This window comes from Gadus chalcogrammus, chromosome 12, assembly GCF_026213295.1.
Source record: "Gadus chalcogrammus isolate NIFS_2021 chromosome 12, NIFS_Gcha_1.0, whole genome shotgun sequence".
Classification (NCBI taxonomy): Eukaryota; Metazoa; Chordata; class Actinopteri; order Gadiformes; family Gadidae; genus Gadus; species Gadus chalcogrammus.
Genome location: NC_079423.1, coordinates 18,126,779 through 18,152,476, shown reverse-complemented (window position 1 = coordinate 18,152,476; position 25,698 = coordinate 18,126,779). Strand labels below are relative to the sequence as shown.

At 57.7% G+C, this 25,698-nt stretch overlaps 4 protein-coding genes across 9 annotated transcripts in view; 2 read left to right on the top strand and 2 right to left on the bottom strand.

Annotated features, from left to right (window-relative positions):
* The window catches only part of cltrn (collectrin, amino acid transport regulator), a 6,757-nt gene extending 5,418 nt beyond the window's left edge, over positions 1-1,339 (bottom strand). The window contains exons 1-2 of the mRNA XM_056603246.1: positions 1,335-1,339; positions 1,041-1,227 (exon numbers count right to left, since the gene is read on the bottom strand). Of these exons, the coding sequence (XP_056459221.1) occupies positions 1,041-1,227; positions 1,335-1,339 (192 nt within the window). The remainder of the gene's footprint in view (positions 1-1,040; positions 1,228-1,334) is intronic.
* An 11-nt stretch (positions 1,340-1,350) lies between these two features.
* LOC130392735 (actin remodeling regulator NHS-like) lies at positions 1,351-7,500 on the top strand. The gene is given in 7 exon segments (XM_056603245.1): positions 1,351-1,355; positions 1,810-2,066; positions 2,458-5,394; positions 6,064-6,226; positions 6,802-6,900; positions 6,902-7,162; positions 7,209-7,500. Coding segments are annotated over 7 exon segments (4,014 nt in total).
* Positions 7,501-16,561: 9,061 nt separating this feature from the next.
* Positions 16,562-18,053, top strand: LOC130392734 (retinoic acid-induced protein 2-like; the record flags this gene model as incomplete). Its single annotated transcript, XM_056603244.1, is given in 2 exon segments — positions 16,562-16,708; positions 16,710-18,053. Coding segments are annotated over 2 exon segments (1,491 nt in total), but the record flags the coding sequence as incomplete, so codon positions are not given.
* A 2,947-nt stretch (positions 18,054-21,000) lies between these two features.
* The window catches only part of LOC130393141 (polycomb protein SCMH1-like), a 29,015-nt gene continuing 24,317 nt past the window's right edge, over positions 21,001-25,698 (bottom strand). For 5 of the 6 annotated variants that reach the window (XM_056603733.1, XM_056603732.1, XM_056603736.1 and 2 more), the window contains exons 14-18: positions 23,607-23,750; positions 22,722-22,853; positions 22,117-22,317; positions 21,421-21,584; positions 21,001-21,233 (exon numbers count right to left, since the gene is read on the bottom strand). In XM_056603733.1, coding sequence (XP_056459708.1) covers positions 21,108-21,233; positions 21,421-21,584; positions 22,117-22,317; positions 22,722-22,853; positions 23,607-23,750 — 767 coding nt within the window. In that variant the 3' untranslated portion in view covers positions 21,001-21,107. The remainder of the gene's footprint in view (positions 21,234-21,420; positions 21,585-22,116; positions 22,318-22,721; positions 22,854-23,606; positions 23,751-25,698) is intronic. The other variant, XM_056603737.1, reaches the window with a different exon arrangement.

Sequence of the window (25,698 nt, the reverse complement as noted above, 5' to 3'; positions counted from 1 at the left end):
TCACTCATTACCCTTAATGTACTACTGTCATTACCCTTACGACTGTCATTACCGTTACTATACTACTGTCATAACCGTTAACGTACTACTGTCATTACCCTTACGACTGTCATTACCGTTACTATACTACTGTCATAACCGTTAATGTACTACTGTCATTACCCTTACTACTGTCATAACCGTTACTACTGTCATTACCCTTACTACTGTCATTACCCTCACTACTGTCATAACCGTTACCACACTACAGTCACTACCGTTACCACACTACAGTCATTAGCATTACCACACTACAGTCACTACCGTTACCACACTACAGTCGTTACCGTTACCACACTACAGTCACTACCGTTACCACACTACAGTCGTTACCGTTACCACACTACAGTCATAACCGTTACCACACTACAGTCGTTACCGTTACCACACTACAGTCATAACCGTTACCACACTACAGTCGTTACCGTTACCACACTACAGTCGTTACCGTTACCACACTACAGTCACTACCGTTACCACACTACAGTCATTAGCGTTACCACACTACAGTCACTACCGTTACCACACTACAGTCGTTACCGTTACCACACTACAGTCATAACCGTTACCACACTACAGTCGTTACCGTTACTAACACTACATTCATTAGCGTTACCACACTACAGTCACTACCGTTACCACACTACAGTCGTTACCGTTACCACACTACAGTCATTAGTGTTACCACACTACAGTCATTAGCGTTACCACACTACAGTCACTACCGTTACCACACTACAGTCACTACCGTTACCACACTACAGTCATAACCGTTACCACACTACAGTCATTAGCGTTACCACACTACAGTCATTAGCGTTCATTGACTGCCGTCCATCACCTCCGTCTCCTCTGCAACAGAGGAGTTGACGTCTCAGTCTCCCAAACCCCCAGAGAGACCGGGCCCTTCCTGGTTCTCAGTCGGCCCCAAAATGTCCCCCAGCAGCAGTAGTCCTCCCAGGGCCCCCCTGAACACAGGGCCAGGGTGACGGGGTCCCCACTGAGTCCTGGGGGTCTCCGGTGTGTGGCTCCCGGAAGTCTCCGGTGTGGGGCTCCTGAAGGTCTCCGGTGTGGGGCCCCTGGAGGTCTCCGGTGTGGGGCCTCTGGCCTCTGGCGCTTTGTGCCGGGTGCACACGGCGGATTTGAGGGGGGGCGGCAGCCTGAATGTCAATGAGCTCCTGGGAGCCTCTGAAAGAGAGGCTCTGATTTACTGGGCAGGCACAGAGCTCCCACGCCTACTGGGAGCACTGGGGGAGGGAGGGAGGGCGGGGGGGGAGAGGGGGGGAGAGAATCACCTCATGAAGGATCTTTATGTCGTAAAGCTCAGTGTGGTCACATGACCTGAAGTTCAGTAGAGAGGAGCTTCAGCAGAACCCGAGGACAGGACCTCAGCAGATCCAGACCAGGAGAACCAGAACCAGTAAACCAGAACCAGTGGAACCAGAAGAATGAGACCAGGAAAACAGAACCATTATTCATCCTGTGATGTCCGGTGATTTGTCTTTTCGTTGTGATTGCATTAGTCATTCGTTGGTCCCTCCTCTGATCGTTTCAGTTCACGCTTCAACATGAACTGTATTTCATCCCTCATTTTGTGGTTCTGTTTTTTGGTTGATTTCCTGTTCCATCCCTTGTGTTTCCATTACGTGGTGAACATCGATGCTCTCCTGCTGTTTTACATCAAATACATCAAAAAGACTTTCTCTCAGAGGAGACAGTCCTCGGAGACGGCGTGAGAACCTGCCTCACTCCTCCTCACTCTGCTTCCAGACCAGACAAAGATTCCTTAGATGTTGATGTTCTCTCTCTCTCTCTCTATCCCCCCCCCTCCCCCTCTCTCCCTCCCTCCCTCTCCCCCCCTCCCTCTCTCTCTCCCTCTCGCCCCCCCTCTCCAGGCGTGGGGTTTGACAGAGATGCCAGTGTCCGCTGCTCCCTGGTCCACTCTCAGTCTCTCCTGCAGAGGAGGAGGAAACTGAGGAGGCGCAGAACCGTGACCGGCATCCCCCGACAGGTTCACCACAGCTTCGGTACGTTCGACTCCTCCTCCACCTCCTCCATCTCCCCCACCTCCTCCACTTGCCCCAGCTCCTCCACCTCCTCCTACTCCCCAGCTCCTCCTCCCCCTCCACATCCTCCACCACATCCACTTCTTCCTCCACCTCCCCCAGCTCCTCCACCTCCCCCAGCTCCTCCACCTCTTAGAACTCCTCCCCCTCCTCCCCCTCCTCCACCTCCTCCCCCTCCTCCCCCTCCTCCACCTCCTCCCCCTCCTCCACCTCCTCCCCCTCCTCCCCCTCCTCCCGTGCACACTATGACGTCATCATGTGATGGATCTATATTCGAGCAGATGAAGGAGCGCTGACTCCTTCATCATCGATGACGATGACCCGCTAACCGATCCCCGTTTCTCGTCCCCAGACTCGGACGAGTCGCCGAGCTCCACCGACCGCACGCTGTTCCTCCACCCGAGCCCCGACGCCACCACCTGCAGCGAGGGCCTGTCCTGCCGCCTCAGCACCACCCGCGACTCGGGCTGTCAGACGGAGGACCTCCAGGCCTCCTACGCCTCCGCCCGGCGCCGGCTGCGGGCGCAGCGCGGCCCAGGCTCCGCCTACGCCCTCTCCGTCTCCGCGGGCAACGTCTCCGCCCTGCCCGAGCGCCACCGCCGCGACCTCCACGACCTCCACATGTTCGCCGCCCCGGCCGACGCCCGGCTGCGCTCCCGCAGTCTGCCCCGGGACGCCTCGCGGCTCACCCCCCGCGACGAAGACGAGGAGGACGAGGAGGACGAGGAGGAGCTGACGCCCTTCGACGCCGAGGACTTCCTGTCGGGCGACGGCGGGGAGCTGGCGCTGAAGGACGAGGAGGAGGAGGAGGAGGAGGAGGAGGAGGGGGGGAGCGCTGACGAGGAGCGGCCAGCCCCCGGGCGCCAGCGGGGGGGTCTGGGGTACCAGCAGCACGCCGGCAGCCCGCAGCACGGCTGGCTGGACCGCGCCCGCTCCGGCGCCGCCCACATGGGGAGCGGCGAGATGTCGTCCAGCTCCGACACCTTCAGCAGCCCGCTGCACTCGGGCTCCGCCGCGCTGGGGGGGGCCATGGACCCCAAGGACGACCCCCACATGGACCACCAGTCCTCCAGCGGCAACTGGAGCGGCAGCAGCTCCACATGCCCCTCCCACACCTCCGAGAACCTCCCCCCGGCCGCCTCGCCGCAGCTCACAGGCTCCTCCCACTGCAACTCGGAGCTGTCGCTGAACGCCGCCGGCCACGCCCCCGACGAGGCGCTGGACCTCTACCCCCCGGGGCTCCGCCCCCACCGCACCGGCTCCTTCTCCTCCGCCGCCATGGACATCCTGGAGGACGCCGCCGGCGAGGGCGACTGGGGGTACCCCCCCGGGGGGGAGCGGGGCTACACCCCCGAGCCGCTGCCCCCCCGGGACTTCAGCCCGGAGCGGCGGGAGGCGGAGGGCAGCCTGGGCTGCCCCAGCTTCACCAGCATGGCCACCTGCGAGAGCAGCTTCAGCGACAAGCCGCCGTCGGAGAAGGCGGACGCCGTGTCGCACTACTCGGTGGACACCGAGGGGTACTACACCTCCATGCACTTCGACTGCGGCCTGAAGGAGAGCCGCAGCTTCCCCTACGGCTACGCCTCCGCCTCCGCCTCCGAGTGCGGCACGCCGGACCTGGGCGGCCGCGCGGCCCGTGACCGCCGCTGCCTCTCGCTCAGGAAGGCCCGGGCCAAGCCCTCGCCGCCCCAGAGGAGCTCCTCCCTGCGGCAGATCTGCAGCGAGGAGAACGTCTCGGAGCCCAGGGAGCCCAGGGTCTCGTGCGGCCAGCAGCGGCCGGCGTCGTCCAAGGAGATGAGGCTGGACCTGGACCTGGGGGGCCCCGGGACCCCCTCCCTGGTGGTGGAGCCCCCCGAGGAGGACGGCGAAGGGCTGCAGGATGCCGGGTCCTACTCCTCCGGCGAGACGCAGTCCTTCAAGGACGACGGCGCCGTTCAGACGGACTACGCCGACCTCTGGCTGCTCAACGACCTCAAGACCACCGACACGTACCGCTCGCTGTCCAACTCCAGCACCGCCACCGGCACAACCGTCATCGAGTGCGTCAAGTCCCCGGAGAGCTCGGGCTCCCTGGGCTCCCAGGGCTCCCAGGGATCCCAGGGCTCCCAGGGCGACTCCAGAGCCACCACGCCCTCCCTGCCCTCGGGGGAGTTCTCGGAGGCCAAGCTGCCGTCCCCGGACCCCCTGGCCGGGCTGGCCTCCCCCTCCAGCGGCTACTCCAGCCAGGCGGAGACCCCCACCTCCGCCCTCCCCTCGGCCTTCTTCCCCAGCCCGCTGTCGCCGCCCAGCGCCAAGAGGAAGCCCAAGGTCCCGGAGAGGAAGTCCTCGCTCTCCTCGCTCCAGTTCCGGTCCTCCAGGGACGGGGGCTCCTCCCCTCAGACCCCCCTGGAGCTGCCCATCATCGCCCCCTCCAACCTGGACCTCAGCGGCCTCCAGCCCAGCCCGGGGCCCTCGGCGCTGGCCCTCAGGAGCCAGATGCAGCTCCTGAAGCAGAGCCACAAGCCGCGGGCGCCGGGCCGCTCCGAGCGGTCCTGTAAGTCGGAGGTGCCCCCCATGCGCCTGATGTCCATCACGCCCACCGTGCTGCACTCCATCCAGTTGCGCTCCTTCAGCCGGGAGCCCGAGGGGCCCCGCGCCGAGAAGACCCTGAACCACCGCGCGCCCCGGGACCCCCCGCTGAGCCTCTTCAGCCCCCCGACCGGCAGCAAGCCCTCCGAGGTCAGAGGTCACCCCATCTACGCCTCCTTCGTCCCGAGCTCCTTCGGGGAGTCGTACAAACCGCCGCCGCTCCCCTCGAAGGAGCCCGCCCCCGGGGAGAGGGCGTGGCCCAGTGATGTCATCGACAGACACGCCCTGGTGGACGCCGCCCGCGACGGGGAGGCAGGCCGCTGCCCCGGGACGGCGGGTCCCCCCGAGGGACAGGCGCCCCGAGGGCCCGCTCCGGACCCCCTCTGTCCAGCGGAGGAGACGCCCCCCCCGCCAGAGACCCAGCTGAAGGAGGAGGAGGAGGAGGAAGAGGAGGAGCCTCCCTACCTGGGCATGACCAGCCCGCCGCGGGCCCAGCGCCAGGAGCCCACCGCGGAGAGCTGTCCGTCAGAGAGCTGTCAATCAGAGAGCTGTCCGTCAGAGACCAGTCCGTCAGAGAGCTGTCCGTCAGAGACCAGTCCGTCAGAGAGCTGTCCGTCAGACAGCTCGCCGCCCGGCCCGGGAGCAGAGGCGGGGCTACAGGACGAGTCGATGGGTTCGTCTTGGAGCTCCTCCCCCGACGCAGACGACAGCTCCAGTAAAGGTACAAGAACACACTCACTCTCTCACTCTCACTCTCTCTCTCTCTCTCTCTCTCTCTCTCTCTCTCTCCGCTCTCGTCTCTCTCTCTCTCTCTCTCTCCCCCTCCCTCTCCCTCTCCCTCTCTCTCTCTCTCTCTCTCTCTCCTCTCTCTCTCTCTCTCTCTCTCCCCCTCCCTCTCCCTCTCCCTCTCTCTCTCTCTACTCTCCCTCTCTCTCTCTCTCTCCAATCTCTCTCTCCGGTCTCCCTCTCTCTCTCTCTCTCTTTTCTCTCTCTCTCCTCTCTCTCTCTCACCCTCTCTCTCTCTCTCTCTCCTCTCCCCCGCTCCTCCGTCTCTCTCTCTCCCTCTCTCTCCCCTCTCTCCCTCTCCCTCTCCCTCTCCCTCTCTCCTCTCTCTCTCTCTCTTACAATAAGTACATTTGTCTGAAGAAAGAGAAGCAACAATATATCTCTGTCGGTACATTGAGGATGTTCATAGAACCAGGTGCCAAGCACTAACTATCACTAGGTTAACCCATTCCTCGTACACAACAGAGATATCTATGATGAGCTGTTACACCATGCTAGTACTCTGTTTAAGTGGCAGGACGTACAACATGCATTAAGTGCTCTGATGAGGTGCACTTAATACGATGAAGACTCTCAACTCACACAGCGTCTCCTCCTCCCACAGGGTCCTCGTCCAGCGGGAACGTGACATCATCACCGAGCGAGGACAGCGTGACGTCGCCCGTTATGTCGTCGGCGAGCGACGAGGCGCGGTCGGGGGACGACAGCGTGTTCCAGTCGCCCTCCAGAACCCGGACCACCGAGGACCTGTTTGCCATGATACACAGGTAGACTGCCCACCCTGCCTACACCCTGCCTACACCCTGCCAACAACCTCCCTACACCCTGCCTACAACCCCCCTACACCCTGCCTACAACCCCCCTACACCCTGCCTACACACCCCTACACCCTGCCTACACACCCTGATTACACACCCCGTCCTCTTCTGGTCATTAGTTAACCCGTCCTCTGGTCCTTAGTCAACCCGTCCTCTGGTCCTTAGTTAACCCGTCCTCTTCTGGTCATTAGTTAACCTGTCCTCCTCTGGTCATTAGTTAACCCGTCCTCTGGTCATTAGTTAACCCGTCCTCCTCTGGTCATTAGGTAACCCGTCCTCTGGTCCTTAGTCAACCCGTCCTCTGGTCCTTAGTTAACCCGTCCTCTTCTGGTCATTAGTTAACCCGTCCTCCTCTGGTCATTAGTTAACCCGTCCTCTGGTCACTAGTTAACCCGTCCTCTGGTCATTAGTTAACCCGTCCTCCTCTGGTCATTAGGTAACCCGTCCTCCTCTCTTCCTTAGTTAACCCGTCCTCTACCCGTCCTCTGGTCACTAGTTAACCCGTCCTGTGCGTTCCCCCACAGGTCCAAGAGGAAGGTGTTGGGCCGCAGGGACTCCGCTGAGCTGGGGGCCCGGGGCCGGCTGGGGGCCGCCTCCGGGGCCACGTCGCCCGCAGCCCGCACCCGCCCCCGCCCCCGCGGCGACGCCCCCCGGCACCCCGACGCCGCCCCCCGCCCTGCCCCCGCCGCCCTCCCCCGCCCCCCCCCTGCAGAAGGCCCCCAGCCCCATCTACCGCAGCGTGAAGAAGTCGTCCACCTCCAACGAGGAGTTCAAGCTGCTGCTGCTGCGCAAGGGCAGCCGCGCCGACTCCAGCTACCGCATGTCCGCCTCCGAGATCCTCCGCAGCCCGGCCGGGCCCCGGGCCCCCGGGGACCCGCTGGGGGACGACCAGCCGCTCTCCCCCCTACGCCTCCCCCCTCTCCCCCCACGCCTCCCCCCTCTCCCCCTTCGAGCAGCAGCTCCAGGGGGTGCTGTTCCCCGAGGCGCCGCTCAGCCCGCTGCCCCGAGCCAACGCCGAGGGCTTCTCCCCCAAGGCCTCGCCCTCGGGGCCCCCGGGGGCCCGGGGGGGGGCGCGGCCCCGGGTCCCGCCGCCCGCCACCAGCAGCCGCTACGCCGCCCGCTGCCGCTACTTCGCGGCGCCCATGCAGGCCATCTCGGAGGGCGAGGGCGAGGGCTCGGACGGGAGCCCCCCCGACGACCGGCCCTCCTCGGGGGGCAGCTAGGGGCGGTGACCTTTGACCTGGGCTCCCGACCTATGGGCTGTACGCGGGCGAGTGCCGGGGATGGGAGGACGAGGGGCGGAGCGCGGCGTGCCGTCGGTCGTCGGGGGGGATGTGTGCGTTGGCTGATGGTGGACGCACACTCGGACGTGCGTCCACCGTCATACTGTCCCCCGCTGCCCCCCCCCTACAGTCTCAGACCCCGCTGCCCCCCCCCCCCCACAGTCTCAGACCCGGCTGCCCCCCCCCCCCCACAGTCTCAGACCCCCCCTCCCACAGTCTCAGACCCCCGCTGCCCCCCCCCCCCCATAGTCTCAGACCCCCCCCCCACAGTCTCAGACCCCCGCTGCCCCCCCCCCCCACAGTCTCAGACCCCGCTGCCCCCCCCCCCCCCCACAGTCTCAGACCCCCGCTGCCCCCCCCCCCCCCATAGTCTCAGACCCCCCCCCCCCACAGTCTCAGACCCCCGCTGCCCCCCCCCCCACAGTCTCAGACCCCCGCTGCCCCCCCCCCCCCCACAGTCTCAGACCCCCGCTGCCCCCCCCCCACAGTCTCAGACCCCCGCTGCCCCCCCCCCACAGTCTCAGACCCCCGCTGCCCCCCCCCCCCCCACAGTCTCAGACCCCCGCTGCCCCCCCCCCACAGTCTCAGACCCCCGCTGCCCCCCCCCCCCCCCCACAGTCTCAGACCCCCGCTGCCCCCCCCCCCCACAGTCTCAGACCCCCCCCCCACAGTCTCAGACCCCCGCTCCCCCCCCCCCCACAGTCTCAGACCCCCCTTGGGGCTGTAGGGAACGGCCTTCCTGTGTTCGGATAGTGACCCGGGTTATAAATGGTAGTGAACGATGGGTTTTTAAAATGACAGTGAGCAACTGTCAAATATTAACTATGAATTAAGGAAATTAAATCTATATTTTAGAGTGTTACGACTTTTATCAACACCACGAAAACGCAAAGGACTCTATCAGGACCGGTATTCTGTGAACGCCCGTGTCTAGGCAACCAGAAAAAAACTAAATAAATGGTGCCCCACCACCCAGCTACTGTGTTATGCAATAGGCCTGTTATACAATGACTTTCTAAAGACATTATTTTTATAACACATCAAATATATAATGAGTATAATACAGTACGGCGGTTTGAACATAAAGGTACACTTTGTAAGCTTTTGAACTGTTCTGAATGTACAGATACTTTGGGATCTGTACCTCTCTTGTAAATTGACAACCCCCAAATCTTCACAAACTTGATAGAACAGATTGAATAACGTAAGAAGAACAAGGGCAGAACGTTAGCAGAACGTGAGCAGAATGCTAACAGAACGTTAGCAGAACGCTTTCAGAAATGTAACCGATGTAATCACAACTTAAACAGCAGAACATCAGAAGAATATTAGCAGAATGCTAATAGAACGTAAGCAGAACGTTCGCAGAATATTAACAGAACGTTAGCAGAACATTAATAAGAATTTTAGCAGAATGCTAGCAATACGTTAGCAGAACGTTATCAGAATGCTAGCAGAACGTTAGCAGAACGTTAGCAGAACGTTATCAGAATGCAAGCAGAACGTTAGCAGGACGTTAGCAGAACGTTAGCAGAACGTTAGCAGAACGTTATCAGATTGCTAGCAGGACGTTAGCAGAACGTTAGCAGAACGTTAGCAGGACGTTGGAGGCTGCAGACTGGAGTCGGGGGAGAGGAGGGAGAGGGGGGAGGGTGGGGTGAGAGGAGGGAGAGAGGAGGGAGAGAGGAGGGAGGGTGGGCTGAGAGGAGGGAGAGGAGGGAGGGTGGGGTGAGAGGAGGGAGAGGAGGGAGGGTGTGTATGTTTTTAAGAGTTTTATAAGTCAGTGTTAAAAACGATGTTGATGTCATTGGAAAGTAGTTTGGAGGTCGGCTGTGATTGGTTGACGGTCTGGTCTGAGAGTTGAGGATTTCTATAAAAAAACGTGATGGATTGAAGTTTATATTTCTTTGTAGCGAATACTTTCAGAAATTGAAAGGTTACAACTATTGACTTGTCTTTCTAATTGGCTGAGAGCTAAACCTTAGTATGCAATCTTTTGACAAAGTACAAGATGAGATACACATATTTTTAAAAACATATTTTATCAAGAGACTTATTCTGTTTGTGTGACTTAGCAATACAAAGACACTGGTTCTGGTGAAAGGTATGGGCGCTATTTAAAAGCAATTTATAAGTAATCATAAGCTAAAACACATGACCAACATGTATGTTATCATACACTATCACCACATCTTCATAGTAGGAGCTGTTCCCTGCGCACACGACGGTACGAACCCTTGGACCCTGTAGTCACTCTGTGTCCCTGAGGACTAACCAGGCGCCTAGAACACTGTACTGCCCACGGTGCACCTGTCAGACGGCTCTCTGGATGTCCGCTAGCTCCACCTCACAGAATGCTGTCGTACTGAATACACACCTCACAGAACCACCGGGCTCTGACGCACCACAGAACCACCGGGCTCTGACGCACCAGAGAACCACCGGGCTCTGACGAACCACAGAACCACCGGGCTCTGACGCACCACAGAACCACCGGGCTCTGACGCACCACAGAACCACCGGGCTCTGACGCACCACAGAACCACCGGGCTCTGAAGCACCACAGAACCACCGGGCTCTGACGCACCAGAGAACCACCGGGCTCTGACGCACCACAGAACCACCGGGCTCTGACGCACCACAGAACCACCGGGCTCTGACGCACCAGAGAACCACCGGGCTCTGACGCACCACAGAACCACCGGGCTCTGACGCACCAGAGAACCACCGGGCTCTGACGCACCACAGAACCACCGGGCTCTGACGCACCACAGAACCACCGGGCTGGGAACAGGGTTAGCAGCATCCTCTGCCTGGTATGGTGAACCGGAACCAATACCGGCCCCTGGTACTGAAACCAATACTGGCCCCTGGTACCAGAACCAATACCGGCCCCTGGTACTGAAACCAATACTGGCCCCTGGTACCAGAACCAATACCGGCCCCTGGTTCTGGAGTTATCTGTACAGCTGTATCTTTGAAGGTAACAGATACATCTGTATCTGTACAGCTGTATCTGTAATGGTACAGATGTAGCTGTAACGGTACAGAGGCATCTTTAATGGTACAGATCCATCTGTACTGGCACACAGAGCCAGGCTCCATTCCAATACTACATGTACTGAGACTTTTTGCACTGATCCAGTGGTTATTGTTGTTGTGAACCTTTATTTTGTCGCCTTTTCTCGTTGGGATATTTATCACGCGGTTCCCAGGAGAATTTTATTATTATGATTCAGATGAATAATCAGAGTAGACTCTTGAAATCCTTCGAAGTACTGGTTTAGTGTTAGCCTCTTTCTTAGCGTGGTTTAGAGTTCGGACGACAAACGCTAAAGTTACACTAGATCGTCGTCTTCGGTACGAGAAAGCTGTTTCAGTTGGACGAGACTCTTCGGTTGATTCTCACCACAAGTTGTTCTATTCTTTTTGTACAAACCTGTAAATACATGACTTTTGAAACTGCTGCAAAAGTTGTTGATTTTTTTTCTTTTTTGTAAGTAATTGTTTTTAAAGTTTACATTGATTTTAAAACTTCTGTATATTTTTGAGCAGTGCTACATGTCGTCCTGTATTTATTTTTAGTAAGCATTCATGAAATTTCCATTGCAGATTTTATCAAACAATCGACACAAACGGTTGTTTAGAAATGTATAAAGAAACGACAATAAATGTGACTGCTTTGAAAAACCCGACTTCGTTTTCTGTAATTGTCATTGTTTCAGTTGGACAGCTTTTCACATTTATGTTGGTGTTCGAGAGAGTAAGACAGATATTTGCTCACCAAAGTAAATCTATAAACAAATGAAAAAATAACAATGTTAAATGGTAAATGGATGCATTTATACAGCGCTTTTCCAACAAGTTGCCGCTCAAAGCGCCCAACATTCACCCATTCATGCACACATTCACACCAACAGTGGAGTCAGCCACGCAGGGCGAAAGCCAGCTTGTCAGGAGCAGTCAGGCCGGGGATCGAACTAGCAACCTTCGAGTTACCAGCCGACCCGCTCCACCTCCTGAGCCACATGCCGCCCAAGTCTGCTCGAGTATTGAACGGCGAAGTGTAGTTTCAGCGTGGGGCCACTGGGCGGCGCTGTGGGTGAATGAGAGACCAGGACGGGACACGGCGAGGCTGACGACACTAGTCAAGGCTGGAGAGGAGCATTGAACCCAGACACACGGCGTCTTGTTTTGACTGGGAACATTCTGATCTAATCTTTAGTTCTGGTCTGAGGTTCACTTGTTTATCACATCCTAATGTTCTCAAACATCAAATCACTGGAAACTCAAAACGAATACTAATAAAACAAAAAGTATATCAGATCAACGTCCATATCTGGACACTTACGTATATATTATTGTTCTATATCTATAAACTAACGTTTATGTTATTGTTTTAGTGACTGTATTTTCTTGGTGGGACAGCTGATAGTTTGGAGGTCGTTCCTCCAACTCAGTGTAGATGTTTTTAAGCTTCAAGGACAACGGTCTCATGTGTTCATCTATTGACGTGTGCTTCTACACGTGTTTAAATTTTAATATAGATTATATATAAACCTATTTTACCCTGATATTTCCATTGATAATCTTTTGTTTTCTCCCATGTTCAAACGATCCTTAGTTCCCCTGAAAGGTGCGATGTGAAAACACAATATTATAATAATCCTAATTTGTACTATAATAGGCTGTTATATTATAATAGGTTTATAAGGCTGTGTTGTATTATAATAGGCTGTGATATTATATTATAATAGTTATATATTATAATAGGCTGAGTGTCACAGTCCTCTGTGGAGGAACACGATTGTTTAACTCATTTAAACATCATTCTGTTCTCCTGAAACATGATTTCCATCTGTGAATCTAATGCATTTGATTGGTGTGTGTGCGTGTGTGTGTGTGTCTGTGTGTGTATGTATGTGTGAGTGTGATTGGGATTGTGTGAGTGTGTACGTGTGTGTGCATATGCGTGCGTGTGTGTGTGTGCGTGCATGTGTGTGTGTGTGTGTGCGTGCGTGTGTGATATAGTTATGAAGGAGCCTCCTAGCAGAACAATGCGGGGCCCCTAGCGAGGCCCCGGGCTGGCTGGGGGTGATAGTGACGCCCCTGGGGCCGTGGGGCCCTCCCCATCATCTACAGCTGCTCCCCGACATCACCCCCTCCCATCCTCTCTCCCCCACCCCTCCCCCAGCCTGCCACACAATAACCCCCCCCCCCCCCCCCCCCCCCCCCCCACCACGGCTTCCTGTTCACAACCTGATTATCGCGGAGCGTTTCCACATCAGCCATCACGGCTCGTATCACATGTGTCAGCGCACAACGGGGATTAATGGCTATTTATTATCCCCCCTGGTCAATAAAGCAGCCTGCTGCCTTGTCTTGATAAATGTAGTCCGTGATATGAATGGTTCTGCTCATCATGATGTGGGAGTCTGTGGAGACAGGCCAGCAGGAGGCTCAGCCCGCAAGATCAGAATCAGAGGTGCTTTATAACATCTTATTGTACACAGCACAGTTCTTAGGCTGGGTTCCTCAACAGCCGCGTAGCAGCAACAATACGAGGTTAGCAAGTATACAAAGATAAGTAACAAAAAAATATAAATAAAATAAGTAGCAGCATCAATAGACCACAATTATAAATAATAATAATAATAATAATAAATTAAAATAAAGTAATTAATAATAAGTAGAGAAACTAAAACAGTGTTAATGTGCATAGTGATAAAGTGTAAGTATGAAGCGTTCTAGTGCTAGTGGTATCGGCCCCGGGATGTGATCCATGAAGGACGGGGGGACGGACGCGGATGCAGGATTGGATCAAAGCGCCGCCTGGCTGATCCTAAACCGGGGGGGGGCGGGCCCTTATCAGTCTAGGGCTGCGCGCGCAGCTGTTGCCTCTGCGCGTCCCCGCCGGGACGTGAACGCGCTCCTCATCAACCCTCTCCATGAGCGTCCGGGTGCGTCTGAGGGTTCTGCTTTGACGCGGTGGATTTTGTCATGAAGGGATTCGAACCTGCGCGTCGGACCGGGAGGTGAGGAACCCTTTGATGTCTTTAATACGGAGAATGTCCGAATTATCCGCGGCCATGCGCGTCAGGCGCGTCGCTCACACACTCACGCACACACACATGACGGTAGGCTGGTACCGTCATCCTCTCATCACCATCATTAGAGACTAACAGACGCGTCGAGCCGTCTGAGGCAGGGGGGTGCGTGTGAGGGTGAATGTGGTCCGGGGAGGGCTGGAGCTGGTCTACAGCAGGGTAGAGGAGCTGGTCTCAGACCCCCCCATCACCATCATCAGACACTAGCAGACGCGTCAGTCCGTCTGAGGAGGGGGTCTCGCGTGTGAGGGTGAATAGATAGCTTCAGACCTCCATCTGAACCTCCAGGATTCAGTCGGAGGTCTGGGGGAACCTGATCGGGAGATAGGGGTCGGTCTGGTACACAGCAGGGCCCTGGTTTACAGCAGGGAGCTGGTCTACACAGGACCTGGTCCACAGCAGGGACCTGGTCTACAGTGGGGACCTGGTCCACAGCAGGGAACTGGTCCATAGCAGAGAGTTGGTCCCCAGCAGGGAGCTGGTCTACAGCAGGGACCTGGTCTACAGCAGGAAACTGGTCTACAGCAGGAAACTGGTCTACAGCAGGGACCTGGTCCACAGCAGGGACCTGGTCCACAGCAGAGAGCTGGTCCACACAGGACCTGGTCCACAGCAGGGTCCTGGTCCACACAGGACCATTTCATCCTCACCATGTCCTTTGTGTTGTGATGTGTCATTGTGTAATTGGGTTGTGTTGTATTATTGTGTCATTGTGTTGTTGTGTTTAGGCATTGTGTTGTGTCATTGTGTTGTTTTGTTGCGTTGTGTCATTGTGTTGTGTAGTGTTGTTTTGTGTCATTGTGTTATGTTGTGTCATTGTGTTGTGTTGTGTTGTTTTGTGTCATTGTGTTACATTGTGTTGTGTCCACTGGGCCCCCCCGCTTGGACCCCCTGCTGGGACCCGGTCCGCTGGGGTCCGGGTCACGTGAGGCAGCAGCCGGGGGTGAAGGTGGTCTCCTAGTAGACGCTGGGTTGATATACCGGGCTGGAGAGAGTTCACTGGAGTGGAAGGTTGTCTGGGCGATGACCTTTAGACCCTCCGCAACTTCCTCCTCCTCCTCCTGCTCCTCTCCTCCTCCTCTCCCTCCTCCTCCTCCTCCTGCTCCTCTTCCTCCTCCTCCCCCTCCTCCTCCTCTCCCTCCTCCTCCTCCTCCTGCTCTTCCTCCTGCTCTTCCTCCTCCTCCTCTCCCTCCTCCTCCTCTCCCTCCTCCTGCTCCTCCTCCTCCTCCTGCTCTTCCTCCTCCTCCTCTCCCTCCTCCTCCTCCTGCTCCCCCTCCTCCTCTCCCTCCTCCTCCTCCTCCTCCTCTCCCTCCTCCTCCTCCTCCTCTCCCTCCTCCTCTCTCTCCCCCTCCTCCTCCTCCTCCTCATCCCCTCCCTCCTCCTCCTCCTCCTCCTCCTCCTCACTGCTCCTATTGTCCCGTGTCTTGCGGCAGCATGGTGGTGATGTCTCCATCCCCTGCTCTCTGGTTTTTTGAGGTCAGCTCATTTAGCCTGCTGGGAACCACAACCATCTTCAGGGGCAATGTTGACATGTTTTATGTCCAGGTTTGATTCAATGTATCAGCAATTATGAATAAGAAGTACAGTACTATATAGCAACTACATTAGAGACAATGTTTTAGTTAAGAAGAGAGATGGAGGCAGAGAGAAAGACTGAGGGAGGCGGAGAGACAGAGAGATATTAGCATAATCAATACCTAACATTCAATAGTCTGAACAATTCCTTGATTGATAATCAATACTGATTGATGAAATCTTGGTGTTCCTGCTGTCTCTTGCACTTTGTTTCTGTTGGTTGATTGTCCGTCCTATTGGCAGTATGGTGTGCAGATTCCTTTCTAATGTTAAGAGGCAGATGTTTACCTGGACGGGGAACAGTTCACCCCCACCTGGCCCTTGTTAACCAGTCTTCTCCTTAACCTAAACAGGTAGGAGTGTGGCCCTCGTTAGGGGGTCTACTCTCACCTGAACAGGTAGGAGTGTAGAGCTCGTTAGGGGTCTACTCTCACCTGAACAGGTAGGAGTCTAGAGCTTGTTAGGGGGTCTGCTCTCACCTGAACAGGTAGGAGTGTGGAGCTCGTTAGGGGTCTACTCTCACCTGAACAGGTAGGAGTGTGGCCCTCGTTAACCAGTCTACTCTCACCTGAACAGGTAGGAGTGTAGAGCTCGTTAGGGGTCTACTCTCACCTGAACAGGTAGGAGTGTGGAGCTCGTTAGGGGTCTACTCTCACCTGAACAGGTAGGAGTGTGGAGCTCGTTAGGTAGTCTACTCTCACCTGAACAGGTAGAAGTGTGGAGCTCGTTAGGTAGTCTACTCTCACCTGAACAGGTAGGACTGTGGCCCTTTTGTCTAAATAAAAGGTGACCAGAGCCCAGTCGGCCAGAGACGGTCTGGTGAGACTGCAGGACAATGAATGGAACAGAAACAGAATCAGTCGGCTGATATCAGCCTGAAAGGGGGAATTATCCTAACTGTCTGTGTTGTACACGGGGAAGGGGTTTACCTAATAGATTTTAAGTGCTTGGCACTTGGTTGGCTGACCATCCTTACTGTACTGATACAGATATGCTGTGGTTTCTCTTCTTGTGATAAATGTACTAATAGTAAGTCTCTTTGGGTAACAGCGTCTGCTGAGTGCCCTAAATGTAAACTAAGCTCCATCCGGCCCCCTGCTCTCTGTTCCAGATAACCCCCTGATGGGACCAGCCCGCCGCCTCTGAGCTCCTCGTCGCGCCGCTCCAGTGAACCCGATAACCCAGACTCTCCGGTAACCATGGCGAACCCCCAGCCCGACGGCGGCCGCGGCCGCGCGGGAGAGGAGACGGCCGGGAAGGTGGAGGACGCCGACTCCTGGGAGGTGTCCCCCAGCGGGCCGACCAAGGGGGGAGCCCCGCCCACCCTGGTGGAGACCCCTCCCTCCCCCGCCGCCTCGGCCAGCCAGGGGGGCGTAGCCCTCAAGGTGGGGGGCCCCGGCGTGCTGCAGCCCTACTGCCTGGGCGAGGGGCCCCTCATGCTGCCCATCCACCTGCAGATGGCCGGGGGGGGCCGGCGCCCCGCTGGGCCCGATGGGGGCGTCGCCCTGCTTCCTGACGGGCGGGGGGGCGCTCTCGCTGCCCCTGGTCCTGGACCAGCAGCTGCTCCAGCACCTGGGCTCCGGTCTGCTGCCCCAGGGCCTCCTGCCCCAGGGCCTCCCGCTGCAGAGCAACATGCTGATCCAGAACGCCTCGCTCTCCTTCGGCCCGCCGCCGCCGCCGCCACTCGACCAGAAGCCCTCGGGGGGGGGCCACTTCCAGGACGCCAACGTGCTCGCCCTGCTCCAGAACCCGGCCTTCGCCGCCCTCCTGCAGGACCTCTTCTCGTCCCAGACCGGCTCCTCCTCGTTCCAGGGGGGCCCCGGCACGGCGCCGCCGGACTCCTTCGCCAACGCCACCTTCTTCGCTCCTCCTCCTCCGGGGTCGCACCCCTACAGCTCGCCGCTGGCCCCTCTGGTGCCCCCCGCCACGCTGCTGGTCCCGTACCCGGTGGTCATCCCCCTGCCGGTGCCCCTGCCCATCCCGCTGCCCATCCCCGTCCCCGTGCCCCCGGCCGAGGACTCCAAGGGCAGCGTGCCCCGAGCCGTCTGCACCGTGAGCCGGGGCACGCAGACCGCCGCCGCCGCCGCCCCCCCCTCGCCGTCGCTCCCCGCCGCCGCCGCCGGACCGCCGCCTCTCGCCCCGTCCTCGCCGCCCCCTGCCGACGGGGAGGCCCTTGACCTGTCGGTGCGGACCTGCCCCCTGCAGCCCAAGCTGGAGCCCCCCTGTCTGCAGGACGACGTGCTGGACCTGTCGGTGCCCAGGGCGGCGGTCGCGCTGTCGTGCGTCGCCCACAGGGCGACGCACGACAGCGCGACCGCCGCCCTGGCGCTGGGCGTCCTGCGGCCGGTGGAGTGCTCCGGGGGCGTGGGCTCCACGCTGCTGCGCGGCCTGACGGCGTCGCTCGAGTTCAGCCGCAAACACAAGTGGCTGGTGGAGGGCGGGGCGGGGGGGGCGGGCGCCACGGGCAAGCTGGAGCTGGTCGGCACCTCGCAGACCGCCAAGGTCATCGTGTCGGTGAAGGACGCCATCCCCGCCATCCTCTGCGGGAAGCTGAAGGGTCTGTCGGGGGTGTCCACCAAGAACTTCTCCATCAAGCGGGACGGCGCCCAGGCGGCGGGGGGCGGGGCCGCCCTGCAGCAGCTGTGCGGGGGGGCGGCGGCCCGCGGCCAGGGGGAGCCGCCCGACTCGGGGAACCCCCACCGGAAGCTGGCCAAGAGCAGGGCCGTCAAGCTGAAGAAGGTCAGCGCCCAGGAGATCCACCTCGTCCCCATCAAGAAGCAGCGCCTCGCCGCGTACCTCCCCAGGAAGTGAGGGGGGGACGGGGGAGACGCGTTGCCCCTCCAGGGGGGGACGGGGGAGACTCTGTGTCGTCGGTGGAGGTCTGGACCCCTCAGGTCCGGTCCACGCAGACAGAGGACCGTGGACGCCTGCCTGGACGACCTGGCACTAGAAACCAAGGACGAATCTTTGTATTGCTAATTATTTATTTATTGTAATTGTTTTAATCACGCTTTTGCATTCTTGTGAAGCACTGTTCTACTGTGAGCCACTGGTTGTGAAGCAGCTAGGTGATGAGGACACTGCTTCCAGCCCTGAAGGAGTCCTTAGGTCAGGAGGTGTTGCTGAGTCCTGTTGGACATGTGCGTGTTTGAGGTGTATTATGAACGTGCTCTTAGAGCAGAAACTGACCAATAGTAAGAGAACAATCTCAAATCCCCAAAATCTAAATCAGGCTGAACAGGGTGCTTTATGATTTATGCTAGAAACTACTAGAAAACTAATTGACAGAATCTAATCAAAACAGCGGTTTTAATGAAATCTGGAGTGTAGTCAACATAGCTAAGCTCACTTTACTTTAAATGACCAAGACAGAGGTTATTAAACCAGGGCAGTGACCTGGCTCTGGGTATTATGAATACACATGGTTATTCAGTCTTCTTATAAGAAGTGTATTGTAAATACACCAAACTTGGAATAGTTTTATGTAATTTCTACTATTTTTAATGTTTTTCTATCTTAGAGTTCATGAACGTTGTGTGATTCAATGTGTGTCGTGGTTTAGTTTATTTATCATTTTGCACTTTCTGCCCTTTCTGTCTGTGAAGGGAGGGGCGATTCTCTCCTGCGTCGTTTTTAATATGCAGTCAATAAATCAGCCAAACACGTCTTCTTAAAGTATTTACGCAAATCGAAAGATAAACGGAGAAAAGGTTTAACCAAAACCAGAACCTGCCTTGGCTGTTAGAGAGCGGGTGACGGTTGATGTCCTCTGCCCAGAGGGCGGGCTGCTGTCGTCTCGTGGACGGTTTGTTAAATAAAGACGTTTGAACCAAGTGGTCGTCTGATCCGTCATCAATACCAGAGAACGACACGTCTCTTGAGCCAGCGGCTCCCAACCCCCGGGCCGCGGAACCGGGCCTCGAGTATTTCCAGAGAAGGCTAACAGAATAATAATAATAAAACAACAATAACCCAGACTCCATACACTTACTTGTAGTGGAGAAAAGGGAAACATTGTGATTTGTTTAAGACTCAGGAGACTTTTCTTGTTGCCCTTCTAAATTGTATTATTTTATATTGTTGCATTGTTGAAGGGAGCCTGAGACTCGGGCATTTAATTGCTGTTGCTTAAATTGTTGTGAATAAGAAAAATAAACCATCTTGAAAAACAAACAAATATTGCATCATAAAATCAAGCCATTCAAATTGACTACCTAACCGTCAATTTCTTTGGATATGTGTCCTGGGAACAAAAAAGGTTGGGAACCCCCGGCTTAAAGCGCTCCCAGAAACACGAGCTGTCAACATCCATCCTGACGGCTCATTCATATTTGATTCATGAGCACCTGGTCAGCAGTCAAACTCCACAACTCCACGAGAATGAAACCAGAGCCGTGATGCTGTGGTGTGGACAGGTCAACGCCCCAACAAACACGACACACAAAACAAAACCTCTTTTAGAGCATTTATAAAATAGAAAATATTCAACATCATAAAACGCATGATGACATTTCTTTGGTGTTACAAACAAGGTCATGAACAGGTGACATTCGCCGCGTACAGACATGTGTCAGAGACGCTCTGGTTAACAGCACTGGATTCTGTGTTGCATATCGTATGGCACGCCAGGTCAGGTCCCAGGAGGAAGTGGAACGCGTTGTACGTACCAAAGGTACGCTGAAGCCCTCTTCCCCCTGAGACCAGACCCAAGTAGGGGAAGGCCATCTCATTAAGAACGCTGAAGGACTCCATCGACCCTACATCTCTATATAAACACATCATACACATACAATGTATATACGTGGCATCTTTTAAAATATTTACTTTCTACAAAATGTACACGGGTGGGGGGGGGGTCCGTGGTGAAACCCACGGACGTGTGGAACTCTGTCTCCATCGAGGCCAGGAAGGTGAAAGGTCAACGTGGGGCACTCAGAGGTCAGAGGTCAGGACTGGTAAACCTCATAATGAAGCCCTTTTTAAAAGTTGTGCACGTCTGTAACAATCCATACTGAAATAAATTAATCCACCAGAGGGGGCTGAGCCGGGGCAGGTCTGGAGGATCCAGGACCACCTGGGACCCTCTAGACCAGACCCGGTCCCAGCAGCAGGCTGGGGGCGGGGGGTGGGGCCCAGCTCAGCTTAACGAGCAGAACGGAGTGACGAGACCTCGATAAGACAGAGACATATGAGGAGGAGGAGGAGGAGCAGGAACCACTGGGCTAACGGAGGAAGAGGAGGAGCCGGAACCACTGAGCTAACGGAGGAGGAAGAGGAGGAGGAGGAGCAGGAACCACTGAGCTAACAGAGGAAGAGGAGGAGGAGCAGCAGGAACCACTGAGGTAACGGAGGAAGAGGAGGAGCAGGAACCACTGAGCTAACGGAGGAGGAAGAGGAGGAAGAGGAGCAGGAACCACTGAGCTAACGGAGGAGGAAGAGGAGGAGGAACCACTGAGCTAACGGAGGAGGAGGAAGAGGAGGAGGAGGAACCACTGTGCTAACGGAGGAGGAGGAAGAGGAGGAGGAGGAACCACTGAGGCGGCTCCTCCTTCCTTCCTACTCAGACCGTCTCTGGGTTGAGGAGCTCCGGCCTGCCTCTGCAGGACGTGTGTTTGCTGGCAGGTGTGTGTCAGGGCTTGAGGGCGGGGCCCAGGTGTGTGGGCAGGGCCCAGGTGTGTGCTCTCAGGTGTGTGTCAGGGCTTGAGGGCTGGGCCCAGGTGTGTGTCCGTCAGTGTTTGTCCGTCAGGTGTGTATCCGTCAGGTGTGCATCTGTCAGGTGTGTGTCTGTCAGGTGTGGTTAAGGGCTTGAGGGCCGGCCCAGGTGTGTGGGCGGGGCCCAGGTGTGTGGGCGGGGCCCAGGTTACGTCAGGGCTTGCCCCCCCGCAGCCTCTCGATGTGGTGGCAGAGCTTGAGGGCGGGGCCTAGCTTCAGCCCCATGTACTTCATCACCATGTCGCTCCGCAGCAGCATCAGCGCCTTGCCGTCGATCTCCTGCACAAAACCACAACATGAGGAACCACGCACGCACAACATGAGGAACCACGCACGCACAACATGAGGAACCACGCACGCACAACATGGGGAACCACGCACACACAACCACAACATGAGGAACCACGCACACACAACATGGGGAACCACGCACACACAACCAGAACCCCCGCTCTCCCAGACTCACGTGTTTCCTGAAGAGCTCCGCGTGGGGCCCCAGCGCCGTGGGGTCCGCCTCCCTCACAAACTGCATGACCTCCAGGATGGACCAGGAGGCGGGGCTCCGGCCGGCCCCCGGGGGCCCCTCCCTCTCAGGGACCGTGGGCTCGGGGCCCGTGGTGGAGCTGGCGGCTGGGGGGGGGGGGGGGGGGGGGGGGGGGGGGCAGACTCTTTAGGCTCAGAACACAGTCTAGCACAATGCTAACTAGCACAATGCTAACCACTGCTCACTGGAACAAAGCGTAGCACTATTCTAACTAGCACAATGCTAACCACTGCTCACTGGAACAAAGCGTAGCACAATGCTAACTAGCACAATGCTAACCACTTCTCACTGGAACACAGCGTAGCACAATGCTAACTAGCACAATGCTAACCATATCTCACTGGAACACAACGTAGCACTATGCTAGCTAGCACAATGCTAACCATCTCTCACTGGAACACAACGTAGCACTATGCTAGCTAGCACAATGCTAACCATCTCTCACTGGAACACAGGCTAGCACTATGCTAACTCAACAACATTCACCCGTTCATGCACACACTCACACCCCGTCAGGAGCAGTCAGGGTGAGGGGTCTGGCCCCACGTGTCTCGAGACACATGCCGCCCCCCCCACAACGGGTATGGGGCCATCCCATAATAATACGGCGGTGCGTACCTTCCACCCTGCGGAGGGCGGTGGAGGAGGCGGTCTCTGGGGGGTGGGAGGAGGACCTCCGGAGGGCCGCCCCCCCCCGGGGGTAGTAGGGGTGGTAGTCGGCGTGGGGGCGGGGGCTCAGCGGGGTCATGGAGCCGGAGGCCGAGTCCATGAACCACGCCTCCTTCAGCGGGCCGCCCTCACCGGGGGGCAGCGTCTCTGCTGGGGGGGGGGACTCAGTTAGACCTGGGGGGACTCAGTTAGACCTGGGGGGTCTCAGTTAGACCTGGGGGGTCCAGTTAGAACTGGGGGGACTCAATTAGACCTGGGGGGTCCAGTTAGAACTGGGGGGACTCAATTAGACCTGGGGGGTCCAGTTAGAACTGGGGGGACTCAATTAGACCTGGGGGGTCCAGTTAGACCTGGGGGGACTCAGTTAGACCTGGGGGGTCCAGTTAGAGCTGGGGGGTCCAGTTAGACCTGGGGGGACTCAGTTAGACCTGGGGGGTCCAGTTAGACCTGGGGGGTCTCTGAATCTCAATTGGACCCGTAATTGGGTGTGTGTGTGTGTGTGTGTGTGTGTGTGTGTGTGTGTGTGTGTGTGTGTGTGTGTGTGTGTGTCCTACCTTCTGAGGGGTGGGCGTCGCTGCAGAGGTGTTTGGGGGACAGGGAGGCGGCGTACGGCGGGGAGACCCCCGACAGGCCGCGCTTACCGGGCCGCAGGGACAGGGACGGGGCCTCCAGCACCTCCTCCTTCACTGGAACACAGCGCAGCACCATGCTAACTAGGCTAACCAGCTCTCACTGGAACACAGCGCAGCACCATGCTAACTAGGCTAACCAGCTCTCACTGGAACACAGCGCAGCACCATGCTAACTGGGCTAACCATCTCTCAGTGGAACACAGCGCAGCACCATGCTAACTAGGCTAACAATCTCTCACTGGAACACAGCACAGCACCATGCTAACTAGGCTAACCATCTCTCACTGGAACACAGCGCAGCACCATGCTAACTAGGCTAACCATCTCTCACTGGAACACAGCGCAGCACCATGCTAACTAGGCTAACCAGCTCTCACTGGAACACAGCGCAGCACCATGCTAACTAGGCTAACCAGCTCTCACTGGAACACAGCGCAGCACCATGCTAACTAGGCTAACCATCTCTCACTGGAACACAGCGCAGCACCATGCTAACTAGGCTAACCAGCTCTCACTGGAACACAGCGCAGCACCATGCTAACTAGGCTAACCATCTCTCACTGGAACACAGGGTAGCCCCATGCTAAGTAGGCTAACCATCTCTCACTGGAACACAGCGCAGCACCAGGCTAACTAGGCTAACCATCTCTCACTGGAACACAGCGCAGCCCCATGCTAACTAGGCTAACCATCTCTCACTGGAACACAGGGTAGCCCCATGCTAACCAGCCCCATGCTAACCAGCCCCGTGCTAACCAGCCCCGTGCTAACCAGCCCCGTGCTAACCAGCGTCCTGCTGAGCGGTACCTGGCTGGTAGGTCCTGAAGGGCTGGCTGCTGAACAGGTTGTCTCCCTGCAGGTGGAGGCACACCGTCTCCAGGAAGCGCAGCACGAAGGATGCGCTGGAGGCCGAGGGCAGCTTCACCAGACACACGCCGCCGTCCGTCCGCACTGCAGGACAGACCGGGACAGACCGGGACGACCGGTTAGTGACCCCCACTGCAGCCCCCCCAGACCGACCCACAGATGCTTTATGGTAGAGTGAGACAGAGGGAGGACAGGCAGCAAAGGGCCGCGGGCAGAATGGAGCCGGGGTGGCTGCGGTCAGGACTGGGCCTCCGGGGCGCCCCATGCTCCCCATCTCCTCCTGGAACACAGGGCGGCACTATGCGGGATCGAACCAGCGACCCTCCGGCCAGCAGCCAACCCGCTGTACCTCCAGAGACCCTCCGGCCAGCAGCCAACCCGCTGTACCTCCAGAGACCCTCCGGCCAGCAGCCAACCCGCTGTACCTCCAGAGACCCTCCGGCCAGCAGCCAACCCGCTGTACCCCCCTGAGACCCTCCGGCCAGCAGCCAACCCGCTGTACCCCCCTGAGACCCTCCGGCCAGCAGCCAACCCGCTGTACCCCCTGAGACGCGCGTACCTCGGACCACCTCCCCGGACCCGGAGTGGGTCTGCAGGGCGGCCAGCAGCAGCTGGGGCTGGTAGGAGCAGTCCAGGCAGGACTGGACCACCTGCTGGAGCACCAGGTTCACCGGGCCGGGCCCGAAGCGCTCCGGGAGCCGCTGGACCTGCTTCCTGTCCAGCTGGGGGCCGCAGTCACCCTGCTTGTTCACGTACACACACACTGGGACGACGCACACGCACACACACGCACGCACGCACGCACGCACGCATGCGCACACGCACACACACACACACACACACACACACACACACACACACACACACACACACACACAGTTATCAAGGGGAGGGGGTTACGATGGGGACAGGTTAGAGTGTGGATGCGGATGGGGTTACTGTGGTAACAGGGTTACCATGGGGACGGGGACAGGGTTACCATGGGGACGAGGACAGGGTTACCATGGGGACGAGGACAGGGTTACCGTGGGGACAGGGTTACCATGGGGACGGGGACAGGGTTACCGTAGTAACAGGGTTACCATGGGGACAGGGGGCCCCCTGCGGTCTCACCTGTTGACAGCAGCGTCCCGGGGCCGGCCGGGCTCTCCTTGGGGACGGAGAGGCAGCCCACCGGGCCGGGGGGCACCTTGGGCTTCCTCTGGAACACAGAAACCCCCCCTGATGAAGACCGGGACCAGACCAGACCGGGACCAGACCAGACCGGGACCAGACCAGACCGGGACCAGACCAGACCGGGACCAGACCAGACCAGGACCAGACCAGATCAGGACCAGGACCAGACCCGACCGGGACCAGGACCAGGACCAGACCGGGTCTGGACCAGACCAAAACCTGAGCTGAAAACCTTTCATCCTACATCCGAGTGCTGACTGACTCATGTAGTGGAGGGGGCCATCCCCCCGGCCCCGGGGAGGGGGCTCTGAGTGTTTGCAGAAGCTCTTAGACGGACTCCAGGGCCCCCAGCTGAAAAGCGCTCTCAGGGTCCATCCCAGGGCTGAAGCTGTTCCCCCGTACCCTGAGACAGCTCCTACCCTCTGAGTGGTTACTGAGGAGGAGAGAGCCTCTGAAGACGTCAACCCCTCCTCATCCTCCTCCTTCTGCTCCCTCACCTCCCTCTCTCCCTCCCCCTCCCTCTCTCCCTCCCCCTCTCTCTCTCTCTCTCCCTCCCTCTGTCCCTCCCTCCCCCTCTCTCTCTGCCTCTCTCTGGCTTGCTCCTCCTCCTGCTCCCCCACCTCTCTCTCTCTCTCTCTCTCTGTCTCCCCCTCCCCCCCCTCTCTCTCTCTCTTTCTCTCTCTCCCCCCCTCTCTCTCTCTCTCTCCCCCCCTCTCTTTCTCTCCCCCTGCCCCCTCACCTTGCTGCCCGGTTTGGGTCCTCTCTTCTTGTGGGGCCGGGGGGCCAGCTGGGTGTGGACCCCCAGGGGCCCGGGCTGGGGGCCGCCCCCCGGGGAGCCGGTCTGGGCGGCGGCGTC